The sequence below is a fragment of the Homarus americanus genome, unplaced genomic scaffold, assembly GCF_018991925.1.
Source record: "Homarus americanus isolate GMGI-L3 unplaced genomic scaffold, GMGI_Hamer_2.0 scaffold37032, whole genome shotgun sequence".
In the NCBI taxonomy this organism is placed as follows: Eukaryota; Metazoa; Arthropoda; class Malacostraca; order Decapoda; family Nephropidae; genus Homarus; species Homarus americanus.
The window spans coordinates 10,906,795-10,929,883 of NW_024731852.1; the positions used below are offsets into that span (position 1 = coordinate 10,906,795).

The window sequence follows — 23,089 nt, forward strand, 5'->3', positions numbered from 1 at the left end:
AGTACTTTAATATTAAACTAATTATTTATTTAGAGCAACGCTATATATATATATATATATATATATATATATATATAAATGAAGTGTATATATATATATATACACACACACACACTGTATACTGTATATACTGTATCTATACAGTATACCACTTCGGAGTTGTTGCTCATAAGTTCAAGTTGTACGATACGTTTTCCCAGTTGGTATTGAAATAAGTAAACTTGACCGACTTAAAAGTTGTCTGTCGAATGTACGTGTACTGGCCGTGTATACACGACTTGTAGAGGTGGCTGGAATTCAGTGTGGCCAGTCATTATCAGTTACAGCGGGAATCTGGCTACAGCACAGGTAAGTTTCTCACGCTCATTTATGCAGAATATTTCTAAGTCGTTTTATTCAAGCTTTACTCTTAATTTTGTCATATTGATATCTTTTATTTACTTAGATAAATTAATTTATTTTTTAGCATTACCATAATACCAGTTTGAGATATAAACTACCAATTACTTAAAGGTAAAATCACTCTTAGTAAGATGCAGACGTGTTACGAAAGTATAAAATGTGGTATGGTATACAATACTGTAATGTTGCTATAGGAAGCGGAAGCGGAATTATGTTCGACTTGTGGCCTTGTGAGAACAATGATAACGTTGATTTTTTTTTACAAGCTATAACTCCCCTCAAGACAAGTGGTCGGTCGTTCAACATTATCTTAGCTTATAATATTTAATAGATTGAGTGAATAAGTGAATAAAGCCCATATGAGTTGTTATTATTAAATAATATTTTTTAAAGCATTTTTATGTCCTTTAATCACTTTTAGCTTAATTTCTTGTGCAAATGCTTTAAAAACCTAACCTTAAATATCTAACCTTAGTTTATTTGAAATTATCCAGAAAACTAACAACCTTAAATGTCTAACCTTAGTTTATTTGAAATTATTCAGAAAAGAAAATTAACCTCAGTATGATTTAACCTAAAAAATAAATACCCTATGTTAACTGTATTTCTCTTGCATGTAGACAGGGACTATTGCATTGGCCACAGGTTAAATTTTTTATTAGAATGCCATGCTTTACAAAGATCTCTAAATTGCATTACTGTTTGATTTTTGTATTAATATGATAATGTCTGAAAAGGGATATTCGCTATTCTCACTTGCATCCATGTTGAGAGGCTGGGCACAAGTGAAAATCTTAACCAAACCTCCTTCACACTCAATAGCTTATAACGATAATTATATAGGACTAACCCGCGAGCGAAATTGATTGAAAACAATTATAAAAACGTCGAATTTTCATTGTGAACACTGTTGTAGTTTGGAAATATGTTAAAAATGGATATTTTTAAAATAAACGCTAATTAACATTTGTGGGTATGAAGAACAGACCTAACCAAAGAAACCTACCTAACCTTACCTAACTTCCCCGGTATATTAAACAGAATGAACTTACTTTGATATGGTGAAATTTGAGGCAGCCCTGGCGGGTCAGTTCTATATATTAACCGCTTATAACTTGTGGCAATGAAGATGGTGCAATGTGGCCTAGAATGATAACCCTGTTTTTAAAATATGGAACCCTCATCAATATTAGTTACTATCAATTTTCACACATTTCATAATTGATACAGTATTTGCCTTCAGAAGAAGGGGGAGGGGGCTAAACATAGCTACACTATTTTCCCATCAAATTTTGGTCATAATTAGTAAATTTATCAGGACACTACATGCCTCTACAACTGGGGTACTCACAATTTCTTATAATAGACTGACACTAAATTAATTTTTTGCAGTTTACCATGATTACCCCTTATTTTCAAATGTTCCCACTAACTTCAAAACACTATCAAAATATAGTTAACCATTATTCGCTCCCATACTGATATTTATTATTTGGAATGTTACACATTTTCCAGGGCTCGGGGTGACTATGACTAAATACATATCAAAACAGGCTGTACACTTTGTGCATATACTTTTTTCCCATCAAATTTTGATAATTAGCAGAATTAACACTTGTCACAGTCAGGGTGCTACAATACTGTATACAAGGGGTTCCTGGGTTACAAACGGGTTCCGTCCCTGAGGACGTTTGGAAATTGGAACACATGCTATGTGCTTGCTGTACTTACAAAACAATGTTTAAAATCCCACTATATCATAGCCTAAGTCCTTATATACATGTAAAATCACTTAATTTAAGGCAAAAGAAGAAATAGAATGACAAAATACAGTAAATGAAAGTAAAAAATGTAAAAAATAAGTCCTCTGATAAATAAAATATACTGTAAATTTCAAGTTTAACCCTGTTCGTATCAGCGGGCGTTCGTAAGTCAGACGTTCGTAAGTCGGGACCTCCTGTATTCATGCATGGTATTTTTCCTCTGTCTGTTTCTACAAGGCATTTTTAAATCAGCAGGATATGGTTTAAGTTAATATTGATCATATATTGGTATGGTACATTTCTCTTATTATCTAGGCAAGACATCAACTCATTTACTGTACTGCTGCTACATGTACTATACTACTGTACATATACAGGCACTGGGTATTTCTGAATCAGAAGACCATACAGAACTGTTTCTGTGTTATTTTTTTTCACTGGCTGGCCTGAAAGCATCATTGTTTTTGTCTAATCATATACTGTAGTTAGATATGACATTAAAATCTTTATACATCTGTACTAATATCGCTATCTGCTATGTGTTATCAGTGATATTAAAATGTGGTTTACCTTATCATAATATAATATGTGGCTTCTGACCGAGTACCGTGACTGCCTACACATAATGTAATCTTTATGCTGTGCAGGCACACTAATCCTATATATTTGTCCAGGTACAGTTCTGTACATGAAAATTTTTATTTTTGTAGCTACTGTACTTGATGAAGTTATTGCATCTTTTTGTTCATCTTCTTGCATTTTGGCTCCTTGCTCAATAAGTAATCAACCATTAGGTTTCCACAATTAAAAAAATATACAGCTGCTACCCGACTTACGGCGGGGTTAGGTACCCAAATCCAGGTCGTAAGTTGAAAATGCAAAAAATAATACAGTACAGTGGGGTATGCTATAACGAACGGATCCTACTACGAATATTCCTATAACGAACGGTTTTACCTATAAAATTGAGAATGCTATAACGAACGAAACTCCTACAACGAACATTATTTAATTTTTTTTTTTGCTAATTTATTGTTTTTTTATTACAAGTATTAATGATATTCTTTATTTCAGGGGTTTAGATGCATATTTATGCACTTTTTTACAATTTTATATTATATTTTTCAGTGTTAAGTGGTTGTATTTGGGGGCCTGGAACGGATTAATCCTATAACGAACGAATGCTATAACGAACAAGGTTCTAGAACCAATTAGATTCGTTATAGCATACCCCACTGTACATAGAAAATCTAAAATGAAATACAGTGGTCCCTCGGTTAACGAACGGTTCTATTAACAAAATTTCGGTTAATGAATTAGCTCCCATAGGGATTTTCAGTTCGATCTACGAACAAAACTTCGATTAACGAAATCCTTACGAAAAACAAGTTTTGTTGTGCGCATCAGCTGATCAGCCAGTCTGCCAATAGTATAGTAATCAGTTCTATGTGTACATTCGTTTCCAGTGGAGTAAATATCAAGAAAGTTGGTCTCTTGAATATTTCTGCGTTTTAGTTAACATACAGTATTGATAATACAGTATATACTGTACAGGGAACAGTTTTTGTGCGCCAATCAGCTGATTGAATCACTCAACAACGCTTCTCAGCTTAACTTTGTTTACAGTGGAGTGAACATTCAGTTTGTTGGTCTCTGGAATATTTTTGCATTTTTTCATTAAAATTGGTCATTCTGAAATTTAGTTAACATGTTGATAATATACAGTAAAGAAATTATTATGAAACATGAAGAAGGCATTAGAACCAATGCACTCTGTAAAGAATATGGCATGTCATCATCGACTGCCTCTACAATCAGCTGTTTGACATGTAACATAGCTGCCGGGAAAACGACATACACACCTCAAAGTTAGTTAAAATATAGTAGTATTCTATTGTTTTTTATTTATTATTATACAGTATACTGTACAGTACAATACTGTACTGTATTTAGTTTATATTTAATGTTTTGTTAATTTTATTACCGGTATACAGTACTTTGTATGTATACTTTTCTGTGAGTTGGAACCAATTACCCAATATCCCATTGAAATACCCGGTAATAGATTCGGTTAACAAAATTTTCGGTTAACGAACGTCTCTGTGAAACGAATTATGTTCGTTAACCGAAGGACCACTGTACAGTACAGTAAAAGTAATCAAGAATGAATACAGTGTTACTGTGCACTTACGTTTAATGTAGTCAGCTGAATGCACACGGGGCCCCCATAATTTTCTAATTATACATGGAGACTACATTAACTGGATGAAGCAGCGGAGGAGACAGGGCTGGGTGGGTCATCAACGTCGCTTTCTTCAGACAGGTTAACATACAGGGGAACTTGCTTGTTGAAGGTATTGGATCATCTTTAGTGAGTGAAGAAGCAGCACTGGTGGGGCGTGAGGAGACAGCAATGGGGGACTTATTAAAAAATATGTCCAGTTTAGACTGCACAGTTTGTCTTTTCTTTTCATTGTAAATCTCCCAGTAGCAAGCAAGTGCATCTTGGATCATTCTGTCAACTTTTGCAAAACACTCAACATTTTGATCCATTCCGTCAAACATTTGCATCCCCTTATTGATTGGAGCAAATGCCTCTGCCATTTGTTTCACTGAAAATTTTTAGGGGGTGCAGGCTCTTCTACATTTTTACTATCTTCTTCCTTGGCAATTTTCTGTGCTTCCAGTTCAATAAGATCCTCGTTACTTAGCCCTTCTGCTACACTTTCAACCAACTGCTCAATCTTCATTATCAATTTCTAACTCCAGCTGTTTACCCAACTCCACTATCTTGTTACTTATCTCGGAAATTACTTCATATTCATTAAATCCCCTGAAACTGTTCACATATCTTTTCAGGACTTTCTTCCATATTCCATTCATGCACTGACCTGTAACCTCATCCCATGCTGCAGCTATGTTCTTTATACATTTCAAAATGTTGTAGTCCTTCCAAAACTCTCTTGAGCGTTTTCTCGCCTTCAGTAGCAGCAACAGCCTGAGCGAAGGTCGTACATAAATAATTCGCTTTAAAAGCAGCAATAGCACCTTGATCCATGGGTTGGATGATAGAGGTAGTTTTAGGTGGAATGTTGACTACCTTAACATCAGGGTGCAGGTCGTCCAGGTGTGGTGGGTGTCCTGGAGCATTATCCAAAATTAACAAAATCTTGAATGCAATCCTATGTTGCAGACAATACTCCTTGGCTCGTGGAATGAAACAAGTCAGGAACCAATCAGTCAGTACTTGGGTCACCCATGCTTTCTTATTACTGCGATAAAACACTGGCAATATGTGCTTGCTGACATGTTTAAAGCCCTTGGGTTCTCTGAATGATATACAGTGTGATTCGGTCCTTGAATGCCCTGAATCCCGGCATTGTTTTCGCCTCCTTGTGGATGTATGTCCGTTCTGGCATGTGCTTCCATAATAAGCCAGTTTCATCCACATTAAGTATTTGCTCAGGCAAATAATTTCCCTCCACGATGACACGTTCTAGCTCCTCCTTAAAAGCTTCGGCAGCACCCACATCAGCACTTGCTGCCTCTCCACTCACCTTTACACTATGCAAACCGTAGCGGTTCTTAAACCTTTGGAACCACCCATTACTTGCTGTGAAGGTTTGGTCGCACTCAACTCCTGCCTGCTCCTTCAGGCTTTTGAAAAGGCTTCTTGCCCTAGCCTGTAGGGTTAGAAGGCTTAAGGGCACACGCTTTTGTATCTGATCTTCCATCCATATCACAAGTAATTTTTCCATCTCATGAATAGGACCTTGTATTTTTTTCTTTATTTTTTTCCCTTTATAGGTGCTGATCCTTTCACTACCTCACGAATACATTCCTTGTCCTTCAAAATTGTTGATATGGTTGAGTGCGAGAAGCCTAGGTCGCGTTAAAAGGTTGCTACTGTTTTTCCATTTTCATACTGCAATACTGCATTATTATCTTCATTTTCGTCTCCAAAGTAATTGACTGTCTCCTTTTCTTCTGAGCACCACCAGCACTCTCACTTCGACACTTGCCAGTCATTCTAAAGTGAATTAGAAACAAAAATACTGTCAGTACACAGCGCGATCACTATCGACAACAACGACAGCCAAACACCAACTAAGCGCTCTACAGTGTGGGTGCTGTAGCCACGAGGCGACGCAACGCTCTCGTACGGGATGGAAACGTTTCGGTCTAGAAAATAGGCGCGTCATTTGAAAAAATTTGGGATCGACTGCTGCCGTCGTATGTGCGGGTGGTTGCATCGACTGAGGCAGGTCGTATGTGCGGGTGGTCGTAGGTCGAGTATGTCGTAAATCAAGGAGTAGCTGTATATGAACAGAATGGTGCTTAGGAATTTTTGTTACTTGCCTGGAGGATTGTCTATTTGTAGGCTTGTAAGGATGGAGGTTACTGAAAAACAGTACAGCACTGTACTGTATCCCTGTTTCCCCTAGGATAAACATAGTATGGTACAGTAACTTACAGAATATATCAACCAGTACTGGTATATACCTCTGAAAATTTTGTACAGTATTTTGTTGCATTAATTCTGTTAGTCCTGGATGAGTTATATTCATTGCCTGTACAAGCCATGGTACTGTACTGTACCTTTCTTATCAGTACAATACAGTATTTATAATGTACACCAATTTTTACCAATTGGATGATTGTCAACTGCATAGGTATACATATACAATATTATGAGGTCTGTTATATATGTACAGTACAGGATTTTAATAAAAAAAATTTCATATGTTTCAGGGGGTTGCTCAGTGGCTATAAGTTGAACGTGGGAGCTGGTATTTCACATCACTGGTGAACCATGGGTAAGTATAGATGACAGGAACCTGGATTCATTACTGCCTGGTTCTTTATAAAATGTGTTATTTCAAGTTAATTATTTCAGTTCAGCTTTTGCTTCAATTGATTACTTTTGCTTTTTATCCTCTAACTCGAAGAGTTAGGGAATAGAGCAGTCAATGTGTGCAAGTACAATGTACTCTGTGCTGTACTTTCATGCATAAGGGTCTGTGTAGTAAATTTTCAGGACTTAGTTGGGTAACTACTAACAGTAGTCATTTAATTATTTTATAGTTTCATTATGTTAGTTGTTGCCATCCAGCTTTGGGGCTGATGAATGTACTCCTCAGGGGTAAATGCTCTTTGAACTTTGGAATGGTAAGTGTTCAACTTTGTAATTGTAGGAATCTATTGTGGTGTAGTTCAAACTCCTCAACTTATTTATTGTACTGTACAGTATTGACTTTCTAGCACTGGTTTTATGGACTACACTAACAATGTATCTTTGGAAATACAGTAATAACTCCATATAAAATGGTTAAGTACTGTAGATACAGAAGGCTTTAGTTAAGAAATATCCCTTGACAAATGCTACAGGTAATTACTGTAACTCCTCATTCAAACAGAAGTTGTTAAAAGTTGGTCCAAGTTAGATGAGTCAGAAATTGACAGTGTAGGTACTGTATACTGTATACAGTAGTAGTGAATCATGTGTTTGCCGAGTGTTAGATAACAATATAGTACAATACTGTAATTTTGAACCATTGTCTCAGTTAAGAGGGACTGTGGTCTGAAGAAGTAATATTGTACCATTACTGGATGTTAAATGGAAAAAAAGGAGGGAGTTTATTAAGAGGACATAGAATTATAAGATCTCAAAAAATACTTCTTTTAGAATCTGCTGTAGACTTTACATTACAGCACATAGGGATCCATAGGTTTTGTATTTTTTGGTTAGATTATACATGTACTGTTCTATAAAGTTCCTGGGCTAGTAATTGGGATAAGAGGGGATACAAAACAGAGTTAACATATCTTAATGTGTTTTTTATCAGAAAATGGGGTATACAAGGGATTGCACATTGACGAATAGTTCCTATGCACATATGGAATACAAAAGCCTTAATGCATCCAATATTTTTCAGATGGAGAGAGCGCCTTGCGACCCTGTCCAATTTGTTCAGTAAGTTGAAAATTACTTTTGTGTTTGTATTGGAACACTTTTCATAGAAACTGGTTAATGTTTATGAGTAAGCATCAACATGGTAGAAAATTTATTCAGCTATTAATACAGTACTGTACAATGCTTTGTGTAGAGAGATGAGATACTGTAGCAGATTAACCTAACACATGTAGTTTAATTTTCCTCAATGTGATTCCTCAGTTGTGAAAGAATTTTAATTATATTTTTAATGGAATTGTTGTAAAATATGAGAGAGATTGTAGTAAGTGGTACAATATCTTTTTTCAGTGAAATTGAAGAGGCAAGAAGTGGTGATTTAGTAGAAAAATTACATTAGTCAGATTTTAGGTGTGGATTTTGACCTGTGCATGTGTTGGTTAACCTGGGCTTAGGTTAATGTATGGAAGTAGGCTTTGGCATTGGAAATCCAAAAATACAGCATTTAAAAATCAAAATGCAATCAGCCCCAAACTTTTTGGATTGAAGTTCCTCAACCTGTACAATGATAGATATACAGGTATTATTATTAGCCCAGTAAGATCTTTAACTCTTTGGGTGTGCTGTTAGACTGTAGTTGAACAAAATATAAATACAGTACTGTAGTAAACTCAGTGTTCGACTTTTCTCCACATCATTAAAAAATGAACCACATCACTAGAATGCTCCACAACACTCCCTCTCCTGCCTTGAATATGATGTATTTCTTTGTGTACGAACCCCTGTCCTGCATGGCGGTGAATAGTGATATCACCCACATGATTCTGATCTATATACCTGTATACTGTTAATGAATATGATGTATTTCTTTGTGTATGAACCTCTGTCCTGCATGGCAATGAGAAGTGATACCACCCTCAGTGTCAAGTCCTGACTGAATTACTCAGAATATGCAAATTGTACTCCAAGCTTTGTCAATAAATTTGTTAAACTTAAAAACTTAAAACTCTCCTGTCTGGCAGATGACAGAATCCATAGTTGTTGCCATATGGTGATAACCTCAGTTGATTGCTGCCACTCTCACTGCGATGCATATATCTCTTTTCCCTCATTTCACTTTGTTTTCACTGTTATTTAAATGCATAATGGGTGTAATAATGTTATGATATACTTTTCAAGTGTGCTATTTATCATAATGCATAAATAAAGATATAATGTATTTTGGTAATACGGTACAATATATAATATTTATGACTTGTTTACAAGTAGGCAGTGCATGGCTTCATAGTAAACATTTAAATCTATTTGTTTGTTGTACCTGAAATTAGTGAAAATACTGTAATCCAAAATATTTTTTATTAAAATTTTCCTCAAGTTGAGTCTAAATGTATAGGATATTTTACAGTTATACTGTATAATAAATTATTTTTAATCTAATGCCAGAGTAATACTTCTGAAGAATATTTTTTATAATATTTGTTATCTCACATTGGCTATTTTTATAGTACAATATTAATTTTTCTATATTATTTTCCCTTGCAGTCAGATCTTGTTGTTAAGAAATAATTATGTTATACAGTGGGGTATGCTATAACGAATCTAATTGGTTCTAGAACCTTGTTCGTTATAGCATTCGTTCGTTATAGGATTAATCCGTTCCAGGCCCCCAAATACAACCACTTAACACTGAAAAATATAATATAAAATTGTAAAAATTGTAAAAAAAGTGCATAAATATGCATCTAAACCCCTGAAATAAAGAATATCATTAATATTTGTAATAAAAAACAATAAATTAGAAAATTTTTTTTTTTAAATAATGTTCATTGTAGGAGTTTCGTTCGTTATAGCATTCTCAATTTTATAGGTAAAACCGTTCGTTATAGGAATATTCGTAGTAGGATCCGTTCGTTATAGCATACCCCATTGTACATGGAATCTCTATGGGTTTACCTTGTTAACAAGTAATATAAAAGGACAAATTCCCATTTTCATATTTTGCTAGAAAATTGACACTCCTTGGGAATAGTGTAGAAACAAAATGCGTCCAAAAGGTTAAGTAATACAATAGCTACCTCAAACACAAACTCACTAGATAAAGTTTGAAGTTGGAAATAACATTTTACTCTTCCTTGCAGGTAGATTTTAATTCTCAAGAAGAGTTTGAAGAACACAAGTCATCACCACAGCATAGAGTCAGATGGCTCAAACACTGGTATCAGACCAACAGGTATGTGTGTCATTTTTTTATTAAATGTTTTGCAAAAATGAAAGTCATTTCATCATTCTCTTGTACAGGTACAGGTACACCTCTAGATATGATGGGGTTAGGTTCCTGAAAACCCATCGTTAGGTAAATTATCGTTAATATGGAGCATTGTAACATGGGGTTTAATGGGATACGTTCCCAGCCAGTCCACAAACACACATGTATCACCAACAGAACAATTCAGACAATACAACTATCAGTTCAAAACAATTAAGCAACACTCACCACATCCTGAAGAATAAGCCTGGTCATCATCACATGTCCCCTTCGAGGCTAAAGAAATTCTTGTAGTTGGAGTGGAGACATCACTCTGACTCCCACTCAGCCTCTGGGGAGTCTCATGCTTCTTAACACTGTCAAGCTTCACCTCAGACATGGTTGTCTTGGAAGCCTTGGCCTTCCTAGACATTTTTAAAGTTACCCTGCTCATTTCACAGTCACAGAAACAGAGCAAAAGCACTTTTCATAAAAACAGAGTGAACAATGATAATAAAAAAAATTATAGTAGCCGACACTGCTCACATATTCAAAACAACAGTCAACGCACCCTACAGTCACAAAAACACGGTAAATATCACTTCACAGTCACCGTAACACAGTTCAATTTAAATGTTAGCGCTGTCCTCTCACTATACTATAAGAAAAAAACGATACGTACAATGTACGATGCTGGCCAATAATCGTGGAGCCATGCGATGGTGGGTTTACATTTGACAAAGAACGAAACACAGGGCTGTAGTGAATGGGTTAGCCGTGTGGTGGCGAGTGGGTAGGCTTACAAGTGAAGGTAGAGTTGGGTCATGCATACGATTAAACATTGTTTCCTTATAAAGTGTCACTGACTTGGTTTAGAAAAATATAATTTGCATTGCTGGAATCCTTGCAAGACAATGATTAATTTGAGTAGTTTGCACTAGAGATAAAAAAAATCCAACCAATGGATATCAATGGCTATTTGATGGATATCGTTAAAGTGAGTTGTATTGATGTTATATAGCGAGATGGTCTTAATTTATAACCATCGTTAAAGTGGAATATTGCTTCTCGGGATATCGTATCTCGAGATTTACCTATATACTGTACATGTACTGTATATAGAAACCACAAGGTAATTCAAACAGAATACCTGTACTCTTATATGTGTGCACCCTTTGTTGCTATTTTTTAACTATATATTTGCTCTTTTGTAACTACGGGTATTTGTTTGCTCTCTTTTTTACTGCATTCGTTAGTACAGTATCTGGAGTCTATAACTCAAATATTACATGGGTCATTAAGTTAACACTTGGAATATGTAGCTATGTAAAGCACTTGACTTTAGTGGAATTAGTTATCTATTGGCCTTCATAAGAGGGTTGTGTTTTAACTCAGTTTTACATTGTGGATCCTGGTCTTTGGCTGAAACTTTTGAATGTTCACTTTGTGAAGGAATTAAACAAGTATAGTTTGAGGTGCTGGGAAGTCTCTGAGGATTTGTTATTTTCATAGTAGGTGTAGTTACTTATCCTTGCTCTTCACTACCTTACAACTTAGATCCTATTTTTTACTTCTGATTAATTTACACCACCTCTCAGTTTTGAACATACTTTAGCATGCCAGGCCATTTTATTAACATCTAGGTTTAAACAGGATTTATTTTTCCTGAAATCCCTTTTAATAACAATTGGAGAGCAAATATTTTTACTTACCACCCTCCCCTTCAGTGAACTGGAACAGTCGAACTAAGAGTCATTTGAACAAAGAAATCTGAGATTAGATTCAGATACATTTTCTGTGACCAGGACAAAAGTGGAGGTGTGGATTAGGGAGAATCATTGTGATCTAGTAAGCTTTGTCTTATAAGACAGCATTTAATTTTCTTCAGAAACCCTGCCCACTCTTTATAGAATCAATCTCTTATTTTCACTCATCCTGTATAGCATAATACTGTACTGTGTAATTGTTATAAATGTTACACTGTTACTTATAATGAGTAACAGTGATGTGTTATAATAACTTTCAGTTTACTAACAAATATCTCTACTGTCAGGCTACTCCTTGCCCAAGACAAGAATGGAGTTGTGATTTGTCCACAAAAAAATAATGATACTACTAATGTCACCTTTGAGGAGCGATCTGGCACTGTATGTGTGTCACTCCTGCCAGGTATGATAAACCCTCATTGTTTTGTTTTAATAATATTTAAAAGGTTTTGAAAATTATTGCATGATAACAGTTTAACCTGGGATCATCAGCATCATAGTGTTTTTGTCCCCAGTAGTTGTGATTAATATTTTATTTTATTTTATTTATTCATTTTTTAATTTTAAGATAGTGTACACGTATGATATGGTCAAATAAATGGTACTAGGGGCCAGTCAGAATATTATGGATTAGACTAAAAATGGAGTGTGAAAGATAAGTTATGGTGAGTGCACATGTACCAGGGAGTGAAAAAAAAAGAGAAGAGATAAGAGAGATTTTAGGAATCTTGTTAATTCACCTCCTTCTCTTGTACTTCTCGTTCTTGCAGCACCCTCCTTTCTCATGGCTTCCCATCCATTTACAAATTAAAGTGCTTTAGATATGAGACATAGACTTATAAGCAATATGTGGATTCTGGATGCAAGTGAAGTAGCAAATTAGGAGCTTGAGAAATGACATGCTGCAGAGCTTCTTGTGGCTTTGAATAAAATGCAGATAAGAAATATGGAAATTTGACAGAAATGGGGAAATGGAAGAAGTGTCAGACAGAGTACTGATCAAAGTATGCTGACGTACAGTATATGGATATGTTGTAAGAAGGGAAATAAAAGTTTGAATAACAGTAAAATTTGGAGAAAGATGGAATTTTGGAATGATAGGGTGAAGGAATGCTTAACCCCTACGCCCCAGTTGACATTCCGGAATGCGCGCCATTGTTTGAATGCCCAGCGGGGGCTATTAGGTTCCAGCATGACTATTTGGTGGTCACGCCACACGCACGGTAGCGTGGGTGGGCTCAGTTCGGTTAGTACGCATTAGCCTGTTGCCTTGGAGAGTCGTCCCTCAACCTGGCAACAGACTGCTTGTGTGTGTCACTGAGCACTTTATGAAAAAATAATGAAAATAAAATAAATTCTAAATGAATTATTTATAGGAAATAAGTATTATGATCAGTAAATATATGCATTACTGGCCATCCCGGACACAAAGGCAAGCAGAAAATGGCCGCTAAGTGTGTAGTGACTACGAGCTCTCCCCTCAAAACAACACTGTCCCCTTATCTTCCTCGCCACTGTGGCCCCAGGAAAGTTTCTAGATGGTCAATATATAGTTTTTCTTACTTCTTTTTATTGTTTTATCGTTTAAAAAGGTTAAAAGTACTTTTGGAAAAGTTGATTTTTCTCGATTTACCCCACGTGGGGGCTTACGACCAGCCCTGGGCGTAGGGTTAAAGTAACAGAGAAAGATATCCAGGAGGCAGCAGGGCACTTTATTGGTAGGAGAGCTTTGGGTCAAGTCACTGCGTTTAACATTAACCCTTAGGCCCCAGGTGACGTTCCAGAACGTCTGACCAGCGCTCCTCGGGTGACGTTCCAGAACGCGCGCCTATTCCCGGCACTGTTTAAATGCCCAGCTTGGGTTATCAGGTTCCAGTGTGACTATTTGCCTCTCACACCACACGCTCGGCCACAGGGAAGCTTCCTGAACATAATTACCTACTTTTATTTGTTTCATTTTCATTGTTAGTCAATTTTATCATGTTGTATCAAAGTAATATTGATAAAGTTGTGTCGTTGTATTGTAGGGTAGTATTACTGTAAAACAATGCTATGATTATGTTATAAGTGTTTTTATTTGTTGAATTATTATTATTTTGTGCATTACTTGCTGTACCAAACACAAAGTCAGCCAGACAGGCTCATTTACACCAATTTTCAAGTTCTAGCTGTAATTGCTTACTTAATTTGTAGGTGGCCAGAAATCCATCCCTATCGTGATCAAGAACACAGGCAAAGAGCCTGTCATCCTACGGCAGATAGAAATGCTCCACAGCTGCCCAACAGTTGCACTGAATGACCACTATGGTGTTGTTCGTGGTGAAAGATTTGTCAGAGTTCTCTCTGGTAAGTTTTTGCATCTGTTTTAATTTTGATTATATTTCTTTTGTTGCAGTGAAAATAGTTATAAATACAATTTAATACCAATAACCAATATACTATAAATGGTACCTTGGGGTCCATGGGCTTTTACTGCATAATAATTTAATGGTGGGTCATATTTATTTTGACTGCTTTAGTTATTGGCATATGTGATTTTGTGCAAGATGTATATATTTTTCTCAGCTGTAAACATGGTATCAAATTTTTCTCTAAATTTTTTGCAAAATTTTTGTTCACTTCCACTCAAGGCTGACTGTAAAAGGTATGAAGGATTTTTTATACTTGTACCTACCAACAGGTGTGGAATATCCTGTGGACTGTCACACACAAGGAGGATCATTAGGGGTTCTGCAAGTACCTGTGGCCTTCCAGTTTAAGCCTGAGCAGTCTGATGAGCTCTTCTTCATTGTCAGAACAGTGGTATGAATTGTACTTGCTTGCATTTGCATTAATGATACTGATACATACTGGTATACCTTATATACATGTGTGCATACAATACTTGTATCTTGCATTCCTTCATTTATATAATTTACTCCCGATAGTTTGTATTTTCTAATAGGTAGCACTAGTTCCCAAAACTGATCTGTCCATTTTTTTTCATTTTGACAGAATTTTTTACCCTTTACAGTGCTTGTGTTTTTAGCCTTATCAAACAATATACAGGTTGTTAACTTCAACTTCATTTGTGTCCCTTTCACCCTTGCTGGGGAAGGATCTTCGGACTAGAGTAGGTCCTCATTTAACGTTTCCCCCGACAACGTTGTTTCGTTATAATGTCGCAACTATTTAGATACCCATGATTCCGACAACGTTGTTTTACGACCCGACCGATTCATTATAACGTTGTTACCCAACACGGACTGCTTTGTGTGGCGTGCGCCACTGCGCCATCCTCTCTCATCTTGGCGTGCTACGCTCTCCAGTGGAGCGTCACAGCGTCCCCAAGCGTTGTCTCCCTTGTCTTTGTTAAGCTTCCACAGCATACGTGTGCTTAAGTGTTCTTGCTATAAATACTGTACTGTAGCCATTCAAAATGGCTACTAAGTGCCCATCAAGTGTTAAGTGATGCTAGTGTTGTGAAAAAACAACACAAGACCATTAGCCTTGCTACGAAAATGGAGTTTTTAAACCGTTTTGAGAAAGGTGAACGTGCTGTGGACATTGGTGTAGCATTCGGCCTAACCCCTACAACAGTGCATACTATCCGGACCAGTGACTCACCACCTTCCCCTTCTCCACTACCCACCACACACTCGCTCCACCTCTGCCCACCAATGAGTGCAATACAAAATGATTGTTAATTAAGCAATAATTTAGTTTATTTATCTTTTTGGGTGTATAATAGTATATATTTTCTATAAAATTCCATTTAATGTATGTATATTTCATGTAGTTTATGAGGCAAAGGGAGGCTGGGGAACATAACCAGCGTATTTTATCTATTTCTTATGGGGAACAGTGATTCCATTAACGTTGTTTCCGTTAACTTTGCGGTTTACAGGAACGTAACCATGACGTTAAGCGAGAACTTCCTGTACTACCATATATACTCGCGTACAGTACGAGTTCTTTTATAGTATTTGTATGCAAAAAGTTGGGGGGTCGAACTATAAACACACAGTATTATAGAGGGGCTAATATTCATGCATTTCCATGGGTCATTTACAGACAACAAAGCTACCCAGTACATGCTCACGGTAGGCGAACCATACCAGTAAGCTCATTTATTCTGGGCTTGCCTACCATACCCCTAGATTCTTTCTATATGTGTTACATGAAGAACAGAACCTCAGTCACTATATGCTGTATGCTGCTTTAAAGCTACAAATACCAGATGCAGCTTATACAAATGAAGATTTACAGATAATTTTTTTTCTTATCATTTGCTTTAGCTATTTCCAAGTTAGATGCATCATTGTAGCCACATCTCCCTAACCCTCTCACTACCAGGCCAAGCTGTGTTGTTATGGTTAATTTTCAACTCATAAGTTTGGGTAGATATATGTAATAATCTTTATCCTCATTACTCGGTTACATGCACACACAATTATACATCCATAGTGTGCAAAAAAATATACAGTAGTATATATATCACGTGAGGAATAAATAAAAATAATCCTCATAAAATATAATTGGTGAATGTAGTGGTCCACTTGAATATATATATATATATTTTTTTTATGGGCTTATAAAGTGAAATACAGGAGTTTGACCATGCCGTGAAGAAAAATGGGAATAATTTAGGGTGCCACAAGACTATGAAAGCTAAGTACAGTACAAATGATATTTCCGTTAGCTGGAACAATTGGTGCTGAGCACTTCCAGGAATGAGAGATTTCTGTGTAATGAGATGACACTCGATGCCAGAAAAAAAAATTTCATCCCTGAAATTTTCCTGGTAATGTCATAATGTCCTCGGAATTTCCAGAAATTACACATAACATCATGTCTCAAAGCCGGAAAAAATTCCCTAATCTGTAATTTTCCGGGTAACAGAAATATGTTCAAGGAAGTTCCAGAAATTACGCATTACTGTACATCATCTCTCGAAGTCGGACGAATGTCCCCCATCCCCGGAAAATGCACCTGATTTTCATCTCTCAAACCCAGGAAAAAACTACCCAATCCCCAGAATTTTCCAGGTACAGTAGAGGTACTGGGAAAATTTTCTCTGAATTTTCCAGAAATTGTGCCGCTCAGAAAATAGTTCAAAATTATGGCTTTGGGAACGATTTTCCAAGTAAATTTCAATTCCGGCTATCGGAGAGTTCCAATTAAGAGGGATTCCGGCTAATGGAGATATATTAATGTACTGTACTGTATTGAACTGTGTAATAACAAGGGTCTACTGTACAGTATTTATAAATAAAGCTAATTTACATATTTTCACAGTAAGTAGATTATTTTTGTATTAGATAATGAAATCTTTTAACTGATGTTGTTATTTTCTTTTACCAGCAAGTGAATGTGTTGGATAGTGTAGCCCAGGACTCTGCTGCGACATCTCCATATGAAAAACCAAGCACGGGTTACCCCCTTCGTCATGAATTTGGCTCCTATATTCCTGGAGTTCCTGTAGTAAAGTAAGTTGAATTTTATCGGGGCAAAAAGTACATTCCGTAAAATATTTAAAGGCAGAAGTTTAGTTATTGAAATTGTCTAAAAACTAAATAAAATTTAGGTGAAATACACTGCTCTTGAACTATTTCTTTTTGTCATAAGGGGAACAGGGACCTAACCACATGAACCAGCCTGTTTTCACTGTACGTACAGTATTTTTTATTTTCATCCCTCTTACCTCAAGTACATTTATCCATCTTCCTGGTCTTTCCCTCTACTTACTGTCATTCACCACTGATATGTGTGGTACAGTACACTTTTTACCAGTCTTTCACTCCCATTTTCTCTATGTTCATCCCACATGAGCAGACCCTGGTATGGTTTTTCATCAACAATTCCTTCACCTCTACTTAAAGAATTGGGTAGATTAAAATTTTGGACCCTAGAAAAAATGTTGAGCCTTGAAAATATTTTTGATCAAGAAAAATCATTTATAGTAAAGACCCCCGAGTACTGGACTCCTGAATAATGACACAAATCTTGGAAAAAATTATAATTATTGAAAAATTTCTAAAAAATATCTGCGGGTCATTTGTTATTGTTGTGCAGCGACACGGTGCATACCGCGTGGTCCCGCCAGCCTGCATCACAATAATACAGCGTAGACCATGTGGTTCCGCCAGCCCACATCACAACAACATATAACCTGTACTGTATAGCCTATGGGTGATACCAAGAGTGGACGAGTTATTGTTCTTTTCATTTTATTACTGCACTTCAACAACTAAAGTTAGTAATTACACTATTACATCAACAATTTAAGCCTACGAAAGATAAAACTCTCTGGGATGAGTTCAGCCAGCCAGTTGACTTGAGATATGCTTGGCTGCTACACTGTGTATGGGTAGACAGCATGACACAGCCATACATAATAAGTTCACCTCACAGAATACTGTTCACACTCATACTCATTTTTTAATTTTTAATTTTTTTAGTTGTATTGTACTGTACAGTATATTTCCTTTATTTAAGTGACATTAGAGCAATGAAATGATTATCCTACAACTTTTACAATATCATAAAATGAATTAGTGACAAAGTAGCTATCTTAAGGCCACGGCTGCTGCTGTGACGTGTGTTATGCAGGCGTGTATGGAACCCACTTTCAGTGGAGATGAAGTGGATCATGCTTCTTACATATATACTATACATAATTATATACAGCATACAGGGGGTCTTCATTATTATGTCAGGGATGTGTTCCACAGAAATGTGACTTACAGTGAAACATTTTATAATGAAGAATTTTTCCCCATGAGAATTAACGTAATTAGGGGTATATGCATTCTAACATGTGCAGTAATTCCTCTTGGAAGTTCAGGATGTGTTCCTGGAGAAAGAACTTTCAGCAAATCAATTTACAATGGGGTCATAACATAATGTATAGTATTTGATATGGAGATAAGTTCATAACAACATTATTTATTACTTTTGAGTGATACATGGTGGCTCGATTTGGCTACTTGTGCACTTAAGACTACTAATTAGTGAATAAACCAGAGCATTATGGAAATGCCAACCCTCTTGAGCAGTGACAACAACGGTGCTTGAGAGATGGTGTATGCTGGCAACGAGAGACCGGAAATATACTACGGCACATTAGCTCATCTGGAATTGAGTATGGAAGTTTTGGGAGATAATTGATTATTTTGCGATCATGTTTTATTAACCCCGGCACCAAGTGAACCTAAATACTGTAATATGAGATTTATGGTGAAATGGTATACTGTCGTTATGAAGGGATTGCTGTCTGACGATTGTGGGAGAGTCTTTCCCTCAGCCCAGCCAGCACTGCTTGCCTTCCTTCTCTCCATAGCTATGCACCCAAATGTAGTTTTGTAATTATTATTGTTTTTTTTTTCATTATTTCTTTACACGCAAACCCTCCATTGTATAAAAGCTGAAAAGGGTTTCCTAAACTTCCATTTTTTTGGTGTTGGAACACTTGTGTGATTTTAATGTCCTTGGTGAAGTGTACAGTATTCCAGCAAGTCACGCGTGTTGCCAAACTGCCTGCTACTCTCAGATACATTCCATCTTCCACACAGAATATATCCCTACTCTCTTAATCATTCTTTTATATCAACAGTATATAATATTTTCTTTATTCATAAGGCACACTAGCACATAAAGATAACTTTTCTGCAAATTATGTGGTTACTGTACATACATTTAACAATGGCATTAGCACTCGGTCATGTGAGAGGTAACTGATGTATTTTGGCATGGTAGTTAACAGTTGTAGGGTACTTATACAGTCAACCCTCGCTTTACGCGGTCCCACATTCCGCGTTTCCACGTTTACGCGGTACCCTGCCGAAACCGGAATGCTCACATTCCGCGGTGCGTGTACCCCTTTACGCGCAGAGCGGCTGGCGAGCCGCGCCATTTTTGGATCCAAACCTCCCGCCATCTCTCCCGTCCTCTCCCGCCATCCGCCATGTTGTGTAAGCGGCGCGAGCAGGGTGCGCACAAGGTCGCCCAGTCATCAAAACATTACCGAGTTCTTCACCCGCCACCCACCACAGCCGGCCCAAGTCAGTGATAGTGATAATTATAGTGAGGATATGGACTTATATGGACTTTTTGACAAAGAGGCCCTGCAAGCCTCTGTGGTGGATAGTGATACAATTGATACAAGTGATACAGGTGAGGGCCAATAATCTGCCCTCTGCTTCGGAACCAACCCCCCATCCCCGTGTGCCCAGCCATCTTTTCTACTAATGTAAGTGTTAAAAAACCTAATATTATTGATATTTCTCTTAATTATTAATTGTGTGTGCATACCATCATAAAATTAAGATAATATTTTTACTACAACATAGTTGTGTGTCGTCAAAAAGTGGAGTTTGGGGGTCGGCCTGGTCTCTATTTCAATTAATCCCATATGTTATGTTGTTCACTTTACGCGTTTCTCACTTTCTGCGGTACCCTGTGGGTTGAATTAACCGCGTAAAGTGAGGGTTGACTGTATTACTTATTATGAATATTTTTAAAACTATTTATGCATCATATTTGGATAAACACAGACTTAGTACAGATAAAATAATGGATGATGCAGATGATGCTTATGTGAACAAATGTCATATAATGAAAATTTCTAACTATATATACAGAAATGAAAGTACATCATAAGTGTGATCCACTTCATCTTCACTGAAAGTGCACTCCTGCCTAATCTTCATGCATTGCCAGGCAGCTGTGGCCTTGAGATGGGTATGCTTGGCAACTGATTTATGTAATGAGATTGTAGAAGTTGTGGGGAAATCATTTCAGTACTCTAATATGACTTACTAATAAAATAGATATATTATAAAACTCTAAAAAAGAAGAAGTACGAGCACGAGTGTGAACATTATTCTCTTTGGGAGGTGAAGGTATATGATATATGGATGTGTCACACTGTCTCCCCAATGTGTAGTCATAGCATACACACAGCATAGCACCCACGCATCTCTTAAATCAGTTGGTTTGCTGCTGGGCTGAAAACATCCACTCTTGGCATCACCCATAGGATGGTTTAAGGGCAAAAGGAGCTATATTTTGTACATAAATACCCCCTGTATGTGGTTTTGTATTTTATGATGTGCTATGTATCATTTTCATTGTTTATTATACTGTAGTAGTTTTTGTTAATTTATGGCATATGTAAAATACAGAATAACGAAGGATTGGAACCTTTTCCTTGTTATTCATTGTTAAATATACCTGACAACAAAGTAACTCAGAATTAAATGAATTTTGTGATCATATCCACTTCATTGCCAGGGGTATACTGTGTATAACCATTTTATCTCGCATTACACAAGGCCAAACGTGCCACATACGTATGTTGGGACTCGAGAACCTTCAAGAATCTCCTTTTGCAGCTCTGAATGCTTCTTGAATCTAGAACCCTAGCTACAATGAACACATTAAATGATAAACGAGTGAATTTACTGAAAGGGTATCATAAGTATGATTATTTTATATATTATGAACTTAAATAAGCCAAGCCAAGTTAGTGTTATATGCTGGCTGTTGTTTTGAACAGTTGTGCCTCCCTGCTGATATCCACGTTCTAATAATGGATTCCGTCTCTGTAACGACGTTGCTGTAGCTTAATTATTTGGTACTCGAGGTCTTTATTGTACAGTACTACTAGTTATTGAATGAAAAATGATTTGTGAAAATTATTTATTTCTCTTCCCCAGGCAAAAATCTAAAAATGGTTTAACTGAAAAAATTCCTCTGCACCTGTACAAATACAAACCCAGCTTGAAACATATAGCCAGCAAGAACTTCAACCCAAATAAAGTTGCTCCTAATCATCAAGCAGAAACAAAGAAACTAAAGTGAGTGTTAATTTTTTCTCAGGTTTCTTGCTTATTAATTGGTAACACCTTTCACGTGATGCATTCAATTTCCTAAATTTTGATATGTAAAGGATTGAAATATTAAGAATTTAATGATTTGCTTTTAATTGCCCATACAAAGTAAAACTTTAAAGTTTGGAGTTTTATGTCTCTTTGGTGTACATTATTATTATTGATAATCATTTTTACAGGGATATGATGAAAGCTGGTTTGGGGCCACATAATTATGTTGATTGGTTTGAAACAATGCTCTGGATTGAAGAAATGCAGATGGAACTTGATATAAGATACTACAGCATACCTGAGGCTCAACTAAGGGCAGTCTCTCCTCTAATTTATTCAGCTGCAAGTTGTGTAGAACTTGAGGTAAGTTCTTGGGAACATTCACTTTTGGGACTAGCACAGATAATCACTGGCAGGTTATTGTATAAGTTCACAGCTCAAGAGAAATCTGTTCTTGAGTTTTATGTACCAATAGACAATTTAACTTCATCTAGTGAATACAAGTGAAGTAGCCTTTTGCCAATTCCATATATGTGCATTTGACTGAGTGGTGTCCAATTATGTGTTAAGTACTTATTCACATTTCTCTGTCCTCTTCTCTCAATTCTCTTTATTCCCTCTCCCTCATTTTTTATCCTCCAGTTGTCTTACTCCTTCAGTCCATCTCCTTTACTTCCACTCTCCATTTTCTTTTCCCCCTCATTTTATCTTCTCTACTTTCAGTATTTTCTTACCCTTTCACTCCATTTTCTCATCTCACTTTATTTCCTTCTCCAGTCACTCTTTTTCCCTCATTGTTTATGCCATTACTTGTTCTACTGGAGAAGTTTGCGGTGCTGAGCCATATATTTCTCATATTTTAATTATGCCTTTTCCAACAGTGGTTCAGTACCTTAGTTGACAGAACTTTCATTGTTCAAACAAATGGGCGTAGGCTCGACTCATGACCAAAGTGAAGGATTGGGTTCCTTTAACATTGACCCTATCATGTGTATTCAACAATATATTGAGTTCACTAAGAATCACTATCAAGAGTATTTGCTGTTGGTGAAACATCCCTTTGGTCAACTTGCATCCTGCCAAGAGGGGGTGGGGGGGGTAACATGCATCTTCATCTTGCACAGGGTATACAAAGTGAA

At 36.6% G+C, this 23,089-nt stretch overlaps 1 protein-coding gene across 3 annotated transcripts in view; it reads left to right on the forward strand.

Moving 5' to 3' along the window:
* Positions 1-23,089, forward strand: part of LOC121868051 (putative helicase mov-10-B.1) — a 66,411-nt gene that overhangs the window by 13,764 nt on the left and 29,558 nt on the right. Inside the window, exons 1-10 of one of the 3 annotated variants that reach the window (XM_042368318.1) lie at positions 187-348; positions 6,918-6,982; positions 8,102-8,139; positions 10,215-10,306; positions 12,375-12,490; positions 14,281-14,433; positions 14,768-14,889; positions 17,431-17,555; positions 21,786-21,926; positions 22,139-22,313. In XM_042368318.1, coding sequence (XP_042224252.1) covers positions 6,979-6,982; positions 8,102-8,139; positions 10,215-10,306; positions 12,375-12,490; positions 14,281-14,433; positions 14,768-14,889; positions 17,431-17,555; positions 21,786-21,926; positions 22,139-22,313 — 966 coding nt within the window. In that variant the 5' untranslated portion in view covers positions 187-348; positions 6,918-6,978. Of the gene's footprint in view, positions 1-186; positions 349-6,917; positions 6,983-8,101; positions 8,140-10,214; positions 10,307-12,374; positions 12,491-14,280; positions 14,434-14,767; positions 14,890-17,430; positions 17,556-21,785; positions 21,927-22,138; positions 22,314-23,089 lie in introns of those variants that run through there. The other 2 variants (XM_042368320.1, XM_042368319.1) reach the window with 2 other exon arrangements.